Source organism: Monopterus albus, unplaced genomic scaffold (genome assembly GCF_001952655.1).
Source record: "Monopterus albus unplaced genomic scaffold, M_albus_1.0 scaffold541.1, whole genome shotgun sequence".
Taxonomy (NCBI): Eukaryota; Metazoa; Chordata; class Actinopteri; order Synbranchiformes; family Synbranchidae; genus Monopterus; species Monopterus albus.
This window is the reverse complement of record NW_018128421.1, coordinates 46916-63667: the sequence shown is the minus strand read 5'-3', so window position 1 is coordinate 63667 and position 16752 is coordinate 46916. Positions and strand designations below refer to the sequence as shown.

Sequence of the window (16752 nt, the reverse complement as noted above, 5' to 3'; positions counted from 1 at the left end):
AATGAGGTGAGCTTCCAAAATTCAACACGGTGTGATGACAGCTTCCTGTTCTCTACACCACAGTCTGTTATGAACCATGGAATCAACCGTCTGTACACTGATAACACAGGTAAGTGTCCTTGAAGTGGCTGAAAGTGTCACTGTGTGTCCTCATGTTAGGACTATTTGAAAGGTGACTTTGGGTGAAGACTGAGCAGCACAAGATAAATGTGTTGGGTGGCTCAATGTGACTAATGTGTCAAACTAGTGTGTTAAGAAGCAACAGAAAACCTCTGTCATTGTCTCTCACTCACACAGTACGACACTGTACAGTAACAAAATAGTTTTTACAGCTAAATTTAAATACAGGCACTATAGAGTGAAGCATTGTGGGAAGTCGAGTGCTCAGCTGGTCTGGTTGAGCTAGCAGCTTTTAGAAATTCAGCGCTGAACATCTGAACCTAACGAAGTGTTTATGATCATTAATGGAAGCAGATGACTGGTGTGTTAACGCAACAATAAACTGAAGCTCTGTTTATAAAAATGATGAAGAACATCAGAAAGTTCTGTTCCAGGAGTTACTGCTGCCACTAAACAAGAAATGCTAACTTTTCAAATCAGGAAAATCTGTTTATAGAAGCAAAAGCCATCCATAAAAATGTTAAGTTCAGTTAGTGGCACTGAAACGGTTTACTATGAAATCCATTAGTCAGGGTTTATGAAGTGAGCTGTACATTTATGTGGCAGCTGTAGTTATTCTGGTTTACACTCAAACCAACTCTTAAACATTGACAGGAGCTTAAGGACAGCGATCAAAGTAAGAACTTATCATTAAGTGAATACTTAATAGAACAAATGTGATGTTTATGTGTGAACAACAGCAGCTAACTACCAGCTAACTACTTAGCATCTACTAGTCTGTACTGATGCTGGTCCAGCGGTTGGCATCTGGAGTCCATCAGTCTAGATATAGGCACAGGTAGAGGAATCGCAGGTGTGTGATTGACAATGACATCACTTCCTCCTGGAATGAAAGCGAGTGTGTCGGTGCGTGTCAGTCGGTCAGGTACGTGTGGATGTAGATCTGCTGCTGGATCCAGGGGGTGAAGTGCGTCACGTTGCTGTAAACTCCAGGTCCGAGCACTTTACTGAAGCACACGCTGCCCCACGACGTCAGGCCAAACAACGTCCAGTGACCTCCGACCTCCTCACAGACCAGAGGGCCGCCGCTGTCGCCCTAAACACACACACACGCACACACACATTAGCCACAGCAGCACTGGTAGAACATTTGGGTCAGAGATCAGTAACAATCCAAAGTTGTACACAAAGTTGTACTGAGGTCTGCAACTGATGTTTATTATTATTGGAAAAGATCATTTTATCACTGATGAACTTTTTAACAAATAAAAACCAACGGGTTTCAGGGAAGTCTGCCTGTCCATTGACCAGGTGCTAGAGGACATGAGGGCAATATTAGACAGCGTAGGCCAGGTTTACGCTTCTCCCAACTGCACTGAGTTATTTACAATAGCCAGGTTTACGCTTCTCCCAACTGCACGTGAGCCAACGCACATGAAACACAGAGTTATTTACAATGCTTTTACTGCACAACAGGAGGAAGTGGAAACACGTTATTGCAGCGAGTCACTGGCGAGGAGGAGGAGACAACTGGCACACAGACAGTAATCTGCCCTGAAGAGGAACCAGGTTCCCTAACCTCATCTGCAGAGCTCACCGCTCCTCCAGTTGCTTCATCTTCCTTTCCGTTTTGAACTGGCCTTCCAATATGAAGCTGCATCAACCAATCAGCATGTTTGACAACAGGTCTGCACAATGTGTTGATGAGATTTGGGAGGTGTGCAACCTGTGGTTACCCATAACACCCTTCTGTCTTTAGGTCTGTGCAGACGTTCACGTGCATCTCTGCAGAAGCATAAATCCTCCGTTCCAAAGCAGCTCAAAGTGTTGATGGTCTTAAAACGTAAACCGTGACTCAGCCTGGCTACGCGTTAGAACATCGTACTGCCATTTATCATCATCTATTCCTTATTGTACCGTTTTAAAACGCTGCTGTCCATCATCAGTTTTACCAGGTTTTGTTTTACATTAGTCTCATTTTGCACTTACTGCTGATCAGCTTGTCATCGATAAAGCACTTTGAATCAAATGACCTGGTGCGACAGGTGCTATACAACTTAAACCCGACGAACCTCGCGCTCCTGCACGTGTAAGGGCACTGCGCACACACACACACACACACACACACACACACACACACACACACACACACACAGAGGATCAGTCTATTATTTAGCTGCTCCACTCTGTTAAGGCTCATAACACAATCAAACACAGCCTTTCAGTGTAGATAATATGACGAACACCCTGACATGACAGTGATGGAATCAACACAATCGCTACGGTGACACGATACAGAACCCACTTCAGGTCTCAGGGACCAGGTGTGTTTGCTGTCAGTCGGAGAACGGTGCAAAGAAGAGAGGAGGTAAAAGGAGCAACAGGGCTAAGATTCAGGCCGGTCCCGGCTGCAGGTGTCACATCTGAGGGGGACATTAATACTTAACAGCCACTGGGAATACATGTTTAAACGAGCTGTACAGAACCAGAAGGTAACGGCGGTCCAACATCATGTTGCGCTCGCTACAAATATTAAAATGTCTGTCCGACCCACCAGAGGCAGGTGTAGGTAAGCGAGTGGACTCACTCCTGTTGCCCATGTGACCCCAGCCGGTGATGTAGCAGTAGGAGTCTGGTGAAGGAAGCTGGCCGGGCTGAGGCAGACACACCGGCCTGACCAGCGCCGTCTCCTCCACCTGCAAACACAGCATCACATCTCATCAGCACCGACCTGTCACTGCTGATAATCACGACTCCCCATCAACCCCCTCTGACCTCAGAGTCCAGCTGTACCACGCTGATGTCATAGTCCACCACCGCCCGGTTGTAGCGTGGGTGTACGATGATGGAGCGCACCCCTCGGCTCTGACTGTGGACCCCTGGGTGGTCCAGGTTGTTCAGGCCCAGCACCACCCTCCACAGGTCGGCACTCTCTCTCCTGGTGCAGACACACATCGGTCCTCAGCGTTACAATCTCACACTCTGACACCCCCACCCTCACCTCCGTCTCCCCCATCTCACCCCTCGAAGCAGTGTGCAACAGTCAGGGCCCACCTCCGAGCGATGAGGACGCAACCGCACACGTGTCCGCTCTGACCGCTCTGCAGCGAGCACTGCCATGGCCACGCCCCCCGCCGGGACACCCGCCCTCCCAGAATCCTCTTCTTCCTGTGGGGGTAGATGCCCACGGCTGGACGGAGACCGCACTCTGTCAGAGAGACAGAGAGAGAACAGCCTCAGCCTGCGTCTACTGTTGATGAAGGTTAACGAGTCAGTTCACAGGTTCAGGGTCTGATCAGACTAAACCAAGGTGATGTTGACGAAGGTTAACGAGTCAGTTCACAGGTTCAGGGTCTGATCAGACTAAACCAAGGTGATGTTGACGAAGGTTAACGAGTCAGTTCACAGGTTCAGGGTCTGATCAGACTAAACCAAGGTGATGTTGACGAAGGTTAACGAGTCAGTTCACAGGTTCAGGGTCAGATCAGACTAAACCAAGGTGATGTTGTTCCCACGTTTATGAACAGGCTTCATTTGAACAACCTGAACCTCCATCACAACACGTCTGTGGTCACCACTCACATCTCAGGACATAAACAGATCTGATATAAAGTCACCGTGCTGCTAAATGAACATAACCATTAACATCAGCCTTATTTTAGATGAATGGACAGAGTCTAAAAACATAATTAAACTGATAAAGATAGAACCACAGTTAAAAGGCAGGAGCTGAAGTGCTGTGGTGTAGAGGAGGAGCCAGCTTTACCTTCTCTGCTGCACTGGACTGACACTCTCCTCCTGGAATGACACGCGTGGCTGCAGACACACAGGCAGCGAGAGACTGAGCACAGCACTCAGAAAAACAACATCAGTGACTACACTGTTTCTAGTCCTTTTGTGCCTGTGTGTGGTTCTGGCTGGGTTGTGTTACCCTCTCTTCTCCAGCCGGGCCTGCAGAGCAGAACCATTCCTCAGGTTCCACTCAGGGTGGACGTGTAACCAGCGGCGGCGGCCCGGGACTCCAGGCTGGTCCGGAACCATGGAGACCGAGGAGGGGACCCTGCAGGGAAACACACCACAGTATATTTAGTCTGTCACACGTGTGCATAGTCGTGTCTGTGCTGCGTGAGTGTTACTAACCTTACCCTAGGCCCAGCTGGCTGCAGGTCAGGTGGCTCAGCTCGTGGTTCCACTCGTCTGCACAGACCTGGTACTCTGCTGCCGTCCTGAACACCGTCAGTACAGAGTCCGATCGATCGGCCAGAGACACTGTAGGGAGAACAGATTGATACAGAACCTGTATAAACATGCTGGATACAGCGTCTGTGTCTACGAGCACTGACTAACGTTTCACGGCTAATAAACTGTGTCACAAACACAGGACACGTACAATCAGTACTTTTATTAAATATCAGGAAACACTTTCACTAAATCACTGAAATAAACTGAAGCACTGCTGGAAACGTCACAGGTGTGTGTCGTACCACAGTTCCACTCGTCAGAGCTGTCGGAGCAGTGCCTCTTCCCGTCACACCACAGAGTGCGATGAACACACTGGTGGTTGTTACAGGACAGCTCGTTGTCCCTGCACACCGCTGAGGACACGTGCACAGGCATCATCATTAACACAGACGAGAGCCCATCGTCCCTACACCACTGAGAAAAACGTTACAGTATTCTACAGGCTCGCTGTCCCTGCACACGACAGGAAACACTGAGAAACACTGACGACACCATTTAGCGTCTCCCCCACAAACACCTGAGGAATTATTAAGAAACGTTACTGTCAACAGGTTCATGACCTCTGATGAACTCTAAGTGATGCAACAGGCTCGTTCCCTGCACACTGCTAAACAAAACCACTGAAAACAGTCTCACAGCAGTTGGCCTCGTCCACCAGCAGGGGGCAGTCTGGGAATCCATCACAGATCATACTGGCTTTGATGCACACCTTGCTGCCGGGACACTCCCACAGAGCGCGCTCAGAACAGCCTGTCAGAGAGAGGGAGGCAGCAGCACAGACATGGACCAGGATGTGGTCGTGAGCTTCTCATACTACAGGACTAACAGAGCTTCTACCAGGAGACTAATGAGCGCCTCACCACAGTCGTCCTCGTCACTGTTGTCGTCACAGTCCAGGTGTCCGTCACAGCGCCTGGAAGCCAGGACGCAGCGGCCCGACCCACACTTGAAGTGGCTGGGGGAGCACTCTGTCGCCATGGCAACGCACCAGAAAACAAACAACAACAAGGAAACAATCTGAGTTTACATGAGGATGTGACGTTCAGCATCATCATGAGGACAAACTGGGCCGGTACCGTCGACGCCGGGCTCTGGCAGCAGGCAGGTGGCGTTTCCTCCCTCCTCTGGAAACTGACTGCAGTCCGAATCATCGGGCCACTGCAATCCCACGATGCCGAGCACCGACTCACATTTCTCCTTCGCGGTACGGCACAGCGACCTGCAGGGCGGGACCCTCTGTAGGCTAACCGGGTCACACTTGGGCACCAGCAGCGTGCAGGCGTAGAACATGAGGTACTGGTAGCAGCCGGTCTGGACCAGGGCGGGGAACAGGGAGGACTCCCAGGACACGGAGCTCTCCCTCTGGGACTGGTGGCCCAGGTAGTTGGGGTATCTGGTCAGGTTGTAGGGCAGGTTCATGCACAGCTCCAAGCTGATTGGCTCACAGCGAGCTGGAACACAGAGGGACAGAGTCAGGACTGGGACCAGGACCAGGACCAGGACCAGGACCAGGACCTCTCCTGTTAACTAGTGTTTCTGTCTGTGTTACAGTTTCACATCATACACAGATACTGACTGTACTGTAAAGCTGTGGTCAAACCTTAACTATGTACACTTACTGAAGTACTGCACTAAGGTGTCACTTTGAAGTACCTGTACTTCACTGGAGTATTTCTGCTGTGTGCTACTTTAGTTTTCTGATCCACTACATTTATGTGACTGAAGTCACTGGTTCCAGAACAGATTCTGTTTATAGAAGACAAACTTTAGTCCATCAGTGAATCCACACAGTATTTTAGTATTTGGCCTGTAAACTACGACAGTTGGTTGCAGATTAAAGTACGGAGCAGGACGTAACGTAGTGTGAACTAAGCCCACGTTAACCGATCATCAGATACTGCTTTCATCACCACGCAGAACAGAACTGTTAAAGCACGTTCTGCTGAATTATACTTTCATAGCTGCGTTCGGTCTCACTGGCTCTGAATGCAGTACTTTTGTTGGTAACGCAGGACTTTTGTTGGTAACAGTACTTTTTGTTGGTAACGTAGGACTTTTGTTGGCAACGCAGTACTTTTGTTGGTAACGCAGTACTTTTGTTGGTAACGTAGGGCTTTTGTTGGTAACGTAGTACTTTTGTTGGTAACGCAGTACTTTTGTTGGTAACGTAGGGCTTTTGTTGGTAACGCAGTACTTTTGTTGGTAACGTAGGGCTTTTGTTGGTAACGCAGTACTTTTGTTGGTAACGTAGGGCTTTTGTTGGTAACGTAGTACTTTTGTTGGTAACGCAGTACTTTTGTTGGTAACGTAGGGCTTTTGTTGGTAACGCAGAACTTCTGTTGGCAACGCAGTACTTTTGTTGGTAACGCAGGACTTTTGTTGGTAACAGTACTTTTGTTGGTAACGCAGGACCTTTGTTGGTAACGTAGGACTTTTGTTGGTAACACAGTACTGTTCCATTGTAGTTTTAGTACTCGTGCAGGCTGAGAGCTGTACACGTCGACTGTAGCAGCTGTGCCGGTGTCACATGTTCCTGCAGAGTGAGGACTCACTGCAGCTGCTGTTGCTGTTCCGGGGGTCGCAGGCGGTGCTGCCCCCCACACACGCTGACGGACAGGAGGCGGAGATACAGCTGGGCTGCCCGGGAACACACACCCCCTGAGCTGGAAACCACACAGACAAGTACACAGAGTCAGAGGAGGAGGCGGCGGACACAGGAGTGAGACGTGTGAAGCAGATGGGAGTCTCACTCTGCTCTCTGCTGCAGTGCTCCTCGTCACTGCCGTCCTTACAGTCGTCCTCGCCGTCGCAGCGAAACGCCGAAGGAACACACTGACCGTTCCTGCACTCCAGCAGACCCTGACTCTTACACGCTGCACACACACACACACATTTACGTATAACAAACAGGTGTTCAGCTTTAATGTGGACACAGTCATCAGGAACACAACAGTTCACCTCAGATCCATAAACCATCAGTCGCATCTTCACACTCCGTCTCTGAGGTGGAAACAACACAACTGAGTTGAACTCAAGTTGCAGCTTCATACAAAATGTTTTAAATAGTGTCCTGCCGTCCGCTGAAGGCAGCTGCACCCTGGTCATGAGTTATTTGACGAGGTTATTCCTCACTTACCATAAATGTTCAGCTAAAACGCTGCTGGAGAAGGAAGTCGGCAGAAACAGTTACAGACACAAACCGCCAGCTGCCATCTGAGCGCTGCTCTTCACAGTAACTCACAGCAGTTGAGCTCGTCGCTCTTGTCCAAACAGTCGTGGTCTCCGTCACACAGCCAGTCTCTGGACACACAGCGACCGTCACCGCATCGATGTTCCCGAGCCAGATCGCACACTGACGACACACGACAATAGTTATGGTCAGAAAACATCACACACAGAGCAACATGATCCATAAACACAGTACGGAACAGGAAGCATGAGGCGACGTGCACGTCAGGGTGTAAATACAGAGCACAATCTACCAATACAGTAGAGTATGTAATAAACAGTATTATCAGTGTCACATCATCAGTAAAGCTGGTGCTATATTAGCATCTTATGCTAAACTGACAACCATGATCATTTCCTGTCGTGCACACCGTCATGTCAGACACTGGTGGTATAAAATGTGCATGAACCAGTGTGGAACAGCTGTTCCCGCCCCCCCCCATCTCTGCACTAAGGCAGATGACAACAGCTTCACTTGACGATAAACACACGTTAGCTGTTGCTCTGGTAACGAACCAGCAGGACACGATGCTCCAGTGCTGCTTGTTTCAGTCTGTTCACCAAAATAAAAGTCATTTCAAGCTGATCAACAGCTGAGACGCAAAGAACCAGCACTACAAGATACTGTGTGTGTGTGTGTGTGTGTGTGTGTGTGTGTGCTGTCTCACCACAGCTGAGCTCGTCACTCAGGTCTCCACAGTCGTCGTAACCATCACACACCAGAGCGGGCGAGAGACACCGACCTGTGTTACACCGAAACTCTGAGTCTGAACACACTGGGGGGAGAGAGAGGGAGGGAGGGGGAGAGAGAGGGAGGTGTTATGTCGTCCTGTCTCCTCGTCTTTGTGTCGTCTACTTCAGGTTTTACTTCCTGTGCTCACCTTCGCTCTTTTCATGCTTCTGGTCCGTTTCATTGCTCCTTTTACTTCCTGTGCTCACCTTCGCTCTTCTCATGCTTCCGGTCCGTTTCATTACTCCAGTTACTTTCCAGTTCCTTCTCATTAGACACGACTTCGTCCCATTATTTTCATCATTCATTCATATTTTCATTCCCTTTGTCCTGATTTTGACTTCCAGTTTCTCATTTCATCTCATTTGATTCCTCGTTTTTCTCATTTGGTCTTTTAAAACCATTTAACTTGACTCACTTCTCTCATTTGTACTTTGACTTTTGTGCAGTTTTCTCTTTTCTTTTGCAGCTTTTTTAAAACTTATTTAATAGATCTCACTTGTTTTCTCTCTGTCTACATTTGGATTTCATTTGGCTGTAATTCCCATAATGTCTTGTGTTTAGTTTATTGTTCTAATAAGGTTTCATCCTGGCTATTTTTCATTCCACATCTTGTTTCGTGTGATTGTATCTAGTCGTGTTTCTCTCATTCTTCCTCGTCAAGTTGCTCTGGTCTCTGACTTTTATGGCGTTGAGGTCGACCTCTTGTCAACAGAGGGTGGAGGCCAAACAGGGTGAGAGACAGACTCTCTCTGTGCTTTTACATTCCAGAGGTCTCAGCCTATAGCCTCCTTATGTTGCCATGACGACAACATCTCTGTCCTCCAATCACCCGCTAACACATCACCACAGCAACAGGTGGAAAACTCCCCCTACTACAGAGCATGTGTGTGTGTGTGTGTGTGTGTGTGTTTACCGCAGTGCGTTTCGTCGCTCCAGTCGTCACAGTCGTTGTAACCGTTACACACCAGTTTCTGGGGGATGCAAATCCCCGTTGTGCACAGGAAGTGGTCCTTCCCACCGCACACAGCTGTTGACCAATCAGAAGGAGGGTCCAGCAGTGATGTCATCGTATCATCTGATCGAGTTAAAAACAGCAACATGTTTGTGTGTGTACTCACAGGGCTTCCCTTTGATCTGTCGCGGCATGTAGCAGGTGGAAGGGGCGGGGCCTGCTGTTGCTGTGGGCGATGATGGCGATGACAAAGCGGAGGTGACATTGCTGAACTGTGAGCAGCGCAGGAAGTCGGGCCAGGAGGCGTTGAACATCTGGAGGACGGGTTCGCAGCCTTCCCTCGCTGCCTGGCAGAACGACACACAGGGCAGCACCACCCGTCTGCGCATGTACGCACACACACACACACACACACAGCAGAAAGTAAGTGTTGGATGCCACAATAAGACACAGATACCCATAATCCTCCTGTGAGAGGTCAGGCAGAGTTGAAGCCACTGACGCTGAGCTGGTGTGTGCGCTCTAATTTCAGAGTGTGTTATTCTTAGTCTGGACAGTTTGGAGACACACACACACACACACACACACACACACACACAGTGAGGGCCACGCCAACATAACGCATCTCCCAACCTCAACCATCAGGTTCTCAACCCAACCGTCACCTGAACCCTGAAACATGTGAGAGGATGGCGAGTTCCCACAGTGCAACAGAACAACACACAGCTGGGGAATGTAAAGACCGTGTCCTTGGATGCGGTTACCTTAGCAACATGTCGACCTCTGAGCTCTTCACCACGGTGGCGGACGAGGACAGCCATGTCTGATTGTAGGGCAACATGTGACACTGAGGCTCCGCGATCAGCTGACAGCTACCTGCAGAGACACACCTTGTCATCCCTCACTGTTTACTGAGGCTCAGGCCAACAGAGCGGACACTGGGGGAGGAGCCAGACTACCAGCACCACGCCTAGTGAGCACGTACCACACGTACAGAAAGAGCAAAGACATGTGAGTGTTTGGTCATGTTTGGCTTCCACTCGACTGCAGCTCGTTCACAGTGAGGGAGAACATCATGGCGCTACAACAGGCCTCGACTAGCTCCCCGACACTGAGCAGCTGAGGTCCAGGTAGTCTGGTGACCGCCTGGCGTCCAATCAGAGGACAGGACAGGCTGAAGCTCATTTGTATTCACCTCAACTTCACATTAATAGAGAGAGAGACTGAAGGGCAGCGGAGGAGCAGAGACAAGGGGAATTTTAAAACAAACGGAATGAGCCATTTATCATCTCGCACACAGTCGGCCAGGTCAGTAGAGGAGAGTAGAGGACAGTAGATCTGAATTCAGCTCAGAGGCCCGTCGCCTCCCTCTCTGGTGTCTACTCGTCCACTCTGCACTAATGGAGTGTAATAAGATTTTAGGGTGTGACAGAAAAGGACACCACAGGAAGGACAGAGACTACAGAGGACTGAGGGAGTTGTAGTTTTTTAAAGGATGCACCAGCAGCATGACAAGCCATCCTGCAGGTCTGGGTGGAGTACGCTGTGGGAGTAAAGGCCAGTGTGCAGGGTCCACCATCTGCCATCCTGTGCACCTCTGTCCTCCAAAATAAAAACCACATTTCCCATGAGCTCTGCTGCCTCCCCTCTCTTATCTTCACTGTCACACTGAATACCACGCTCTCTGTGCTTACCTGTGTCAGGTGTAGGTATGGTGCTGAACGGCCAGGTGGTGCTGCTCAGTGATGCCACAGAGGTCAGCCAATCAGGAAGCTCTGTGTATGGCTGGGTGGGCGTGGCCTGAGAGGAGGACGCTGTAGGAGCACTGGTGGTAGCAGCAGGTGTGCTCACGCCACGGTAGGAGATGCCACTGTCGCTGCGGTTTTGTAGCGAAGACGTGACGATCTCCACCTCAAAGGCGAGGGAGGGGGTTGTGCTGTTGCCATGGTAACCAAGATTGCGGTCAGCGATAGGCCTGAAGACCAAGAGGCTGTTGCCAAATATGCCTGAAGGGAAACACACACAGACAAACGCAGCGTGGCTGTGACAAGGGCACACAGGTACGCTCTCAGCCAATCACGTGGCTGGAAGTCTGCAGACAGTTCTTTCTAGTAACCGAGTGAAGTGTGACGCCGACAGGTGTATGGATTTGTATGTGTGTGTATAAAACACCAGCAGCTCTTCTCATCTGACTGAGTCTCTACCACAGATGTGAAAGTTCGCTCATATGTTGCTGATATGAAGGCACGTCTGTAACCTGGAAACACGGCGTCATGATGGTGAATCATTACTTCTCAAAGACGTGAGGACGCTTCGAGACTGTGGTTCACCATGGTAACGCCACGGCCTCGACTCTATTCACGGAGACTCACGCTGGTTCTGTGATGACGCTCAGCAGCGAAGACGATAACCATGATCATGGAGGGAGGAGGGGGAGGAAACATCAGCATTAGATGTTTAATGGTGAGGAGAGACACTGCAATAAGGCCGTGTGTGTGTGTGTGTGTGTGTGTGTGTAATGAGCCGAAACAAGAGAAAACAGCTGCAGACAAAGAAGATATGAAAGAGCAGCTCAGACTGTGTGAAAGAGAAAAACCTGCTTTGCTCATTGTGTCAGGTCGTAAATAAACATTTGTTCTTTTGGATGTTTTTGTTCCGACTTTACTGCAGAACAAAGGAAGGAAGGAAGAAAAGAAAATGGAACAATAAGAGAAAATAAAAGGCCAAGAAAGAAAAGAGAAAGAAAACCAAAGAAAAAGAAATGGGGGAAAAGAAAAAGAGATGGGAACTAAAGGTGGAGACAAGAAAGCTGAAGAGGAAGAGGAGGAAAACAAAGAGAGGAAGAGAAAAGTGACAGAATATGTGGCAAAGGAAGTGAGAAGGAACACCGACAATGAGAAAGAAGGGATGAAGGAGAAAGACTTGAAAAGATGAGGAGGCGAAGGACAGGAGGACGGAGAGAAGACAAGGAGAAAGGAGGGAAAAGAGGAGCAGGGAGGTCTGTTCGCACAGACGCTGCTCCGTTTTACTACCTGTGTAAATATTTGACATTCTTTCAACCAGTAATCCTTTTTTTGATTGGCTGAGGGAGTCCCTGTTGTCACGGCAACCACAGCACCACACACACAGTGTCGGTTACACTCCCACACACCATCGTCCTCCAGCCTTCATGTCTCTCCTTCGACTCCTCTCCTTCCTTCCATCAGTTCTTACACATCCCGCTTTCAGCTCTTTTCCTCTTCCATCCTTTCTTCTCTTCTTTCCTCCCCTTCTTTCCTTCCATCTTTCCTTCCTTACTACTCCTGTTACTCCTTCCTTTCACCTCCCTAACACCACCCTCACGTCTCTACTGTCAATATGAGACCATTAGTTTAGCCCAAAGACTAAAAACGCTCCAAACGTCAATCACACTGTTTCTCCGAGTCCTAACTCGGTCAAATCTGAACCCACAGACACAAGACACACCGTCTTTGATTCAGTGTGATGTCCACTTCCTGAGGGCGTCATCATCTCCCATGTCCCTCCAGAACAAGCCTCCATAAACCCACCTAGAAACCAGAGGAGAGGACGCTGCAGAACCTGCCTGAGAACCCTCCTAGGTTCCCTTCAGCCTCACAGTGATCCAGGGACACGTGCATGTCCACGGGGACACTGCTCAGTCTGCTGCTGGTAGTAGGGACACTGTGACCACGTGTGGACTGATACAGGCCAAACCAAACAAAACAGGGCTCAAGTTTTAACCCATATACTGTTTACATCCTCCAAAGCATGATGGGAGCTGTAGTTCCACAGATCAGAGACTATTTCCCAGACAAAGGATAAGAAACCTACTGAAACACATTAACATTAACCATACACTGATCGGCCACTTTATTAGGTACACCTGGACAACTGTGTGGGTCCAGGTGAACAGACACTGACTCAGAATGGGTCAGTGTTTAGTGATCCTGTCTTAAATGTACAAATTCAGTTGTTTATTACTGAGGTTCCTAATATTCTGACCCCCTCATGTCTGTAGCTGGGGAGGACAAAACCATAGCGACACCTCTGAATATAATGAGGTCCAGTACAACACCACCTTTAACTGTCACCTCAGTGATAAACACAACTGAACTTATGACCAAAAACAAGTTGAGCTTCATAAACACAGATGTTAAGGCAGAAGTGTTGCACTGAAGTGCACACAGGTGTACCTAATAAAGTGGCCAGTGAGTGTACATCACGGACACAGACGTGTTCTTAAGCTCCTGGATGACTGACGTTCTCCTCTCTCTAGTCATATCCACAAAAACAAGCCTAAACTGTGGCGGAAGGACTGAAAACAGGTTAATAACTGAGGTGAGGTCCTGATGAGTCACACACAAGGGGTGTGTGTGTGTGTGTGTGTGTGTGTGTGTGTGTGTGTGTGTGTGTGTGAGAGAGAGAGTTTCTATACCGGTGAGGGCCAGGATGAGCAGCAGCAGGGCGGCCAGCAGCGTCACAGTGGGGATCAGGATGTAGAGGAGAAGTCGGAGGTGACTGGTGGATCCCAGCTTGTGAGAACACGTCTCCCCGCCCATCGCCGTCTCAGGTCCTCGAGCCACGGTCTGGAGGACACACGAAGACGGGTCCAGAGTCATCTGAGTGCACACAGACAGCTGAATCCAGGTTATCGGAGCAGCAGTGGAGGCCGGGAGCCGCCACGCTCCTGACCCTCTAAGTCCAGTTTGAACCCCCCACCACCCTGGGTTATTTTTAAGTAGCGAGGGTGGGGGTGACTCGGGTGTTTGTCCTCTCAGAGTTTCCGTTGGACATGCTGAAGTTATTTTTGAAGTGATATGACGACAATCAGACACTCGACACCACACAGCAACCCCTGCTTTAAATACTGCTCGCACCACCACTCTCTCTCTCTCTCTCTCTCTCTCTCTCTCTCTCTGGAGCTCCCTCTGTTCAATACACCGATTGATCGATTGACATCCCCTGCACACACTGATTCTACATGTCTATACTGACAGTTATTGATGGACTGCATCAACAGAATGAACCTGATCAGTGGAAGATCTAACACCAAGGTGGGATTTAAAGAAAGGCTTTTATTTTGAAGGCCAGAAAGAAAAGCAGCTGAACAGAGAGAAACCAAAGGGAATCAGGGTTCGCACAGATTAGTCCGACTTCAGATCACACGGATTAGTCCGACTTCAGATCACACGGATTAGTCCGACTTCAGATCACACGGATTAGTCCGACTTCAGATCACACGGATTAGTCCGACTTCAGATCACACGCTGTGATTAGTCCGACTTCAGATCACACAGATTAGTCCGACTTCAGATCACACGCTGCGATTAGTCCGACTTCAGATCACACAGATTAGTCCGACTTCAGATCACACGCCCATCACACACACAGCTGTATGCAGCTGTTAGAATCCGTTAATTACAGCTGCAAACTGACCACATCGTTTAAATCCCCAGTGAATCTAGTTTGTTTTGTCATTTTGCAAACAAATTATGAAAATTAAAAGTCACAACCTGATATCGTCATGTCGAGTCACAGTTTATTGGCTGTAGCGTTTAGATTTCTCCTATTTACGTCAATCCAGTTTTTATTCTGTTTTTATTCTACTTTACTCTATTTTACTTCCTAAATGTTATGGTACCCAATACTAGGTGAGAGAAACGGTATTTTGATTTTCTCTATGTCCTACACATTTGGTGAACTGACAATAAAATCTTGAACCTTATCAAAGAAATTCTCTAAAGCCAACAAATATTTACAGTAGAAGCTGATTTGTGAATAAGACCTAAAACTTTACTCTGCTTTCAAATTTCCTGCCGATTTCCTTTTTCTTTCCGATCTAACTAAACAAATCAGCTCCGAGGATTTAATAAAACTATTTACCCTAAATAACGAGTCCTGCCAGCGTGAGTGTGTAACGATGAGTTAGCGTAACACACCCTGCCGTCCTCACATCATCACCCTCAGTGTAAAAACTGACATGTGGTTATTTGTGTCCAGTTTTCTACATGTGAATCGTTGGTGAACCAACTGTTTATACACCAACACCTTTTCAACATATTGCATCAGTCTAACTTTGCTGATTCTCTGCTGTTCTACTGAAATTAATCATTTTTAAGGATTCATTAAAGCAGCAGTAATTATTCAAACAAGAGAAAAAGAACCAGCAGCTATTTGCTCAATGCATTAATTATTTTATTTTCAGAAAACATGTCAAATACAGGACTGGTTCCAGCTTCATAACGTGAGGGTCTGACGTTATAATAAACAGAATATTTAAGGATTTTTGTTTGGACAATAAGACTTTGGGACGTTAAACAGGCTTTTTCAATATTCATTTAGGAAATATCCAGGTCAATAACATATTAGTTTATTTATTTCCAGTCTCAGTTGACATTTATTTCTGGGCTTCACAGTAATGACGTGCACATCAGTTCGTTTAGTCCACAGAACATTTAGAAATAAATCACCAGTCCATAAAACTCAGGTCCTGGTAAAAAGTAGAAGATCACGTTGCACCATTAAATTTATAATGTCAACACTTTGTTTTCTCTGGCTGATGAACTGAGGAGCTAAGAAGACAAAGTGTCCTGCTGGAGGATTTTTGACAACCTGGCAACCCAAAAGTTGTTCTGATTAATGCTTATAACTGATCAATAAAGGACTAGTGATTGATTTTAACCTTTCATTAGCCTTCAGCCTTATCAATGGCGCTTCAGGGTTGAATTTAGGACCGTCCTTAAAATATTTAATTCATTAGTGACGAGTCAACGTGAGCTCCTGGTCCAGGTTGAACAGAGAGAGAGGACACGGAGACAGAGGAAGGAGACAAGGAAGCAGAGGACGGACGGACGGAGACACATGATGGAGACAAGGAGACACAGGACGAACGGACGGGGACAAGGAGACACAGGACGGAGACAAGGAAACAGAGGACGAACGGACGGAGACAGATGACGGAGACAAGGAGACACAGGACGGAGACAAGGAGACACAGGACGAACGGACGGAGACAAGGAGACACAGGACGAACGGACGGAGACAAGGAGACACAGGACGGAGACAAGGAAACAGAGGACGAACGGACGGAGACAGATGACGGAGACAAGGAGACACAGGACGGAGCCAAAGAGGCAGAGTACGGACACACACGACGTAGGACAGAAACACAACGTGAGCTCCTGGTCCAGGTTGAACAGAGAGAGAGGACACGGAGACAGAGGAAGGAGACAAGGAAGCAGAGGACGGACGGACGGAGACAGATGACGGACGCACGGAGACAAGGAGGCAGAGGACGGAGACAGAGGACAGAAACAAGGAGACAGGATGGAGACACGGAGACACAAGACGGAGACAGAGGACAGAAACGAGGAGACACAGGATGGAGACAAGGAGGCAGAGGACGGAGACACAGGACGGACGCACGGAGACAGCGCGGGACAGCAGCAGCCGCACACAGCCTGCCAAACACCGGGGA

General features: G+C 48.4%; 1 protein-coding gene across 1 annotated transcript in view; it reads right to left on the bottom strand.

Annotated features, from left to right (window-relative positions):
• Window positions 1–53: 53 nt before the first annotated feature.
• The window catches only part of corin (corin, serine peptidase), a 20203-nt gene continuing 3504 nt past the window's right edge, over window positions 54–16752 (bottom strand). The window contains exons 2-21 of the mRNA XM_020588451.1: window positions 13711–13861; window positions 10970–11281; window positions 10040–10151; window positions 9442–9743; window positions 9237–9350; window positions 8259–8366; window positions 7604–7714; window positions 7113–7235; window positions 6915–7025; window positions 5439–5813; window positions 5223–5330; window positions 4999–5112; window positions 4605–4715; window positions 4266–4389; window positions 4052–4180; window positions 3887–3936; window positions 3142–3328; window positions 2896–3058; window positions 2559–2816; window positions 54–1216 (exon numbers count right to left, since the gene is read on the bottom strand). Coding sequence (XP_020444107.1) covers window positions 1034–1216; window positions 2559–2816; window positions 2896–3058; window positions 3142–3328; window positions 3887–3936; window positions 4052–4180; window positions 4266–4389; window positions 4605–4715; window positions 4999–5112; window positions 5223–5330; window positions 5439–5813; window positions 6915–7025; window positions 7113–7235; window positions 7604–7714; window positions 8259–8366; window positions 9237–9350; window positions 9442–9743; window positions 10040–10151; window positions 10970–11281; window positions 13711–13861 — 3246 coding nt within the window. The 3' untranslated portion in view covers window positions 54–1033. The remainder of the gene's footprint in view (window positions 1217–2558; window positions 2817–2895; window positions 3059–3141; window positions 3329–3886; window positions 3937–4051; window positions 4181–4265; window positions 4390–4604; window positions 4716–4998; window positions 5113–5222; window positions 5331–5438; window positions 5814–6914; window positions 7026–7112; window positions 7236–7603; window positions 7715–8258; window positions 8367–9236; window positions 9351–9441; window positions 9744–10039; window positions 10152–10969; window positions 11282–13710; window positions 13862–16752) is intronic.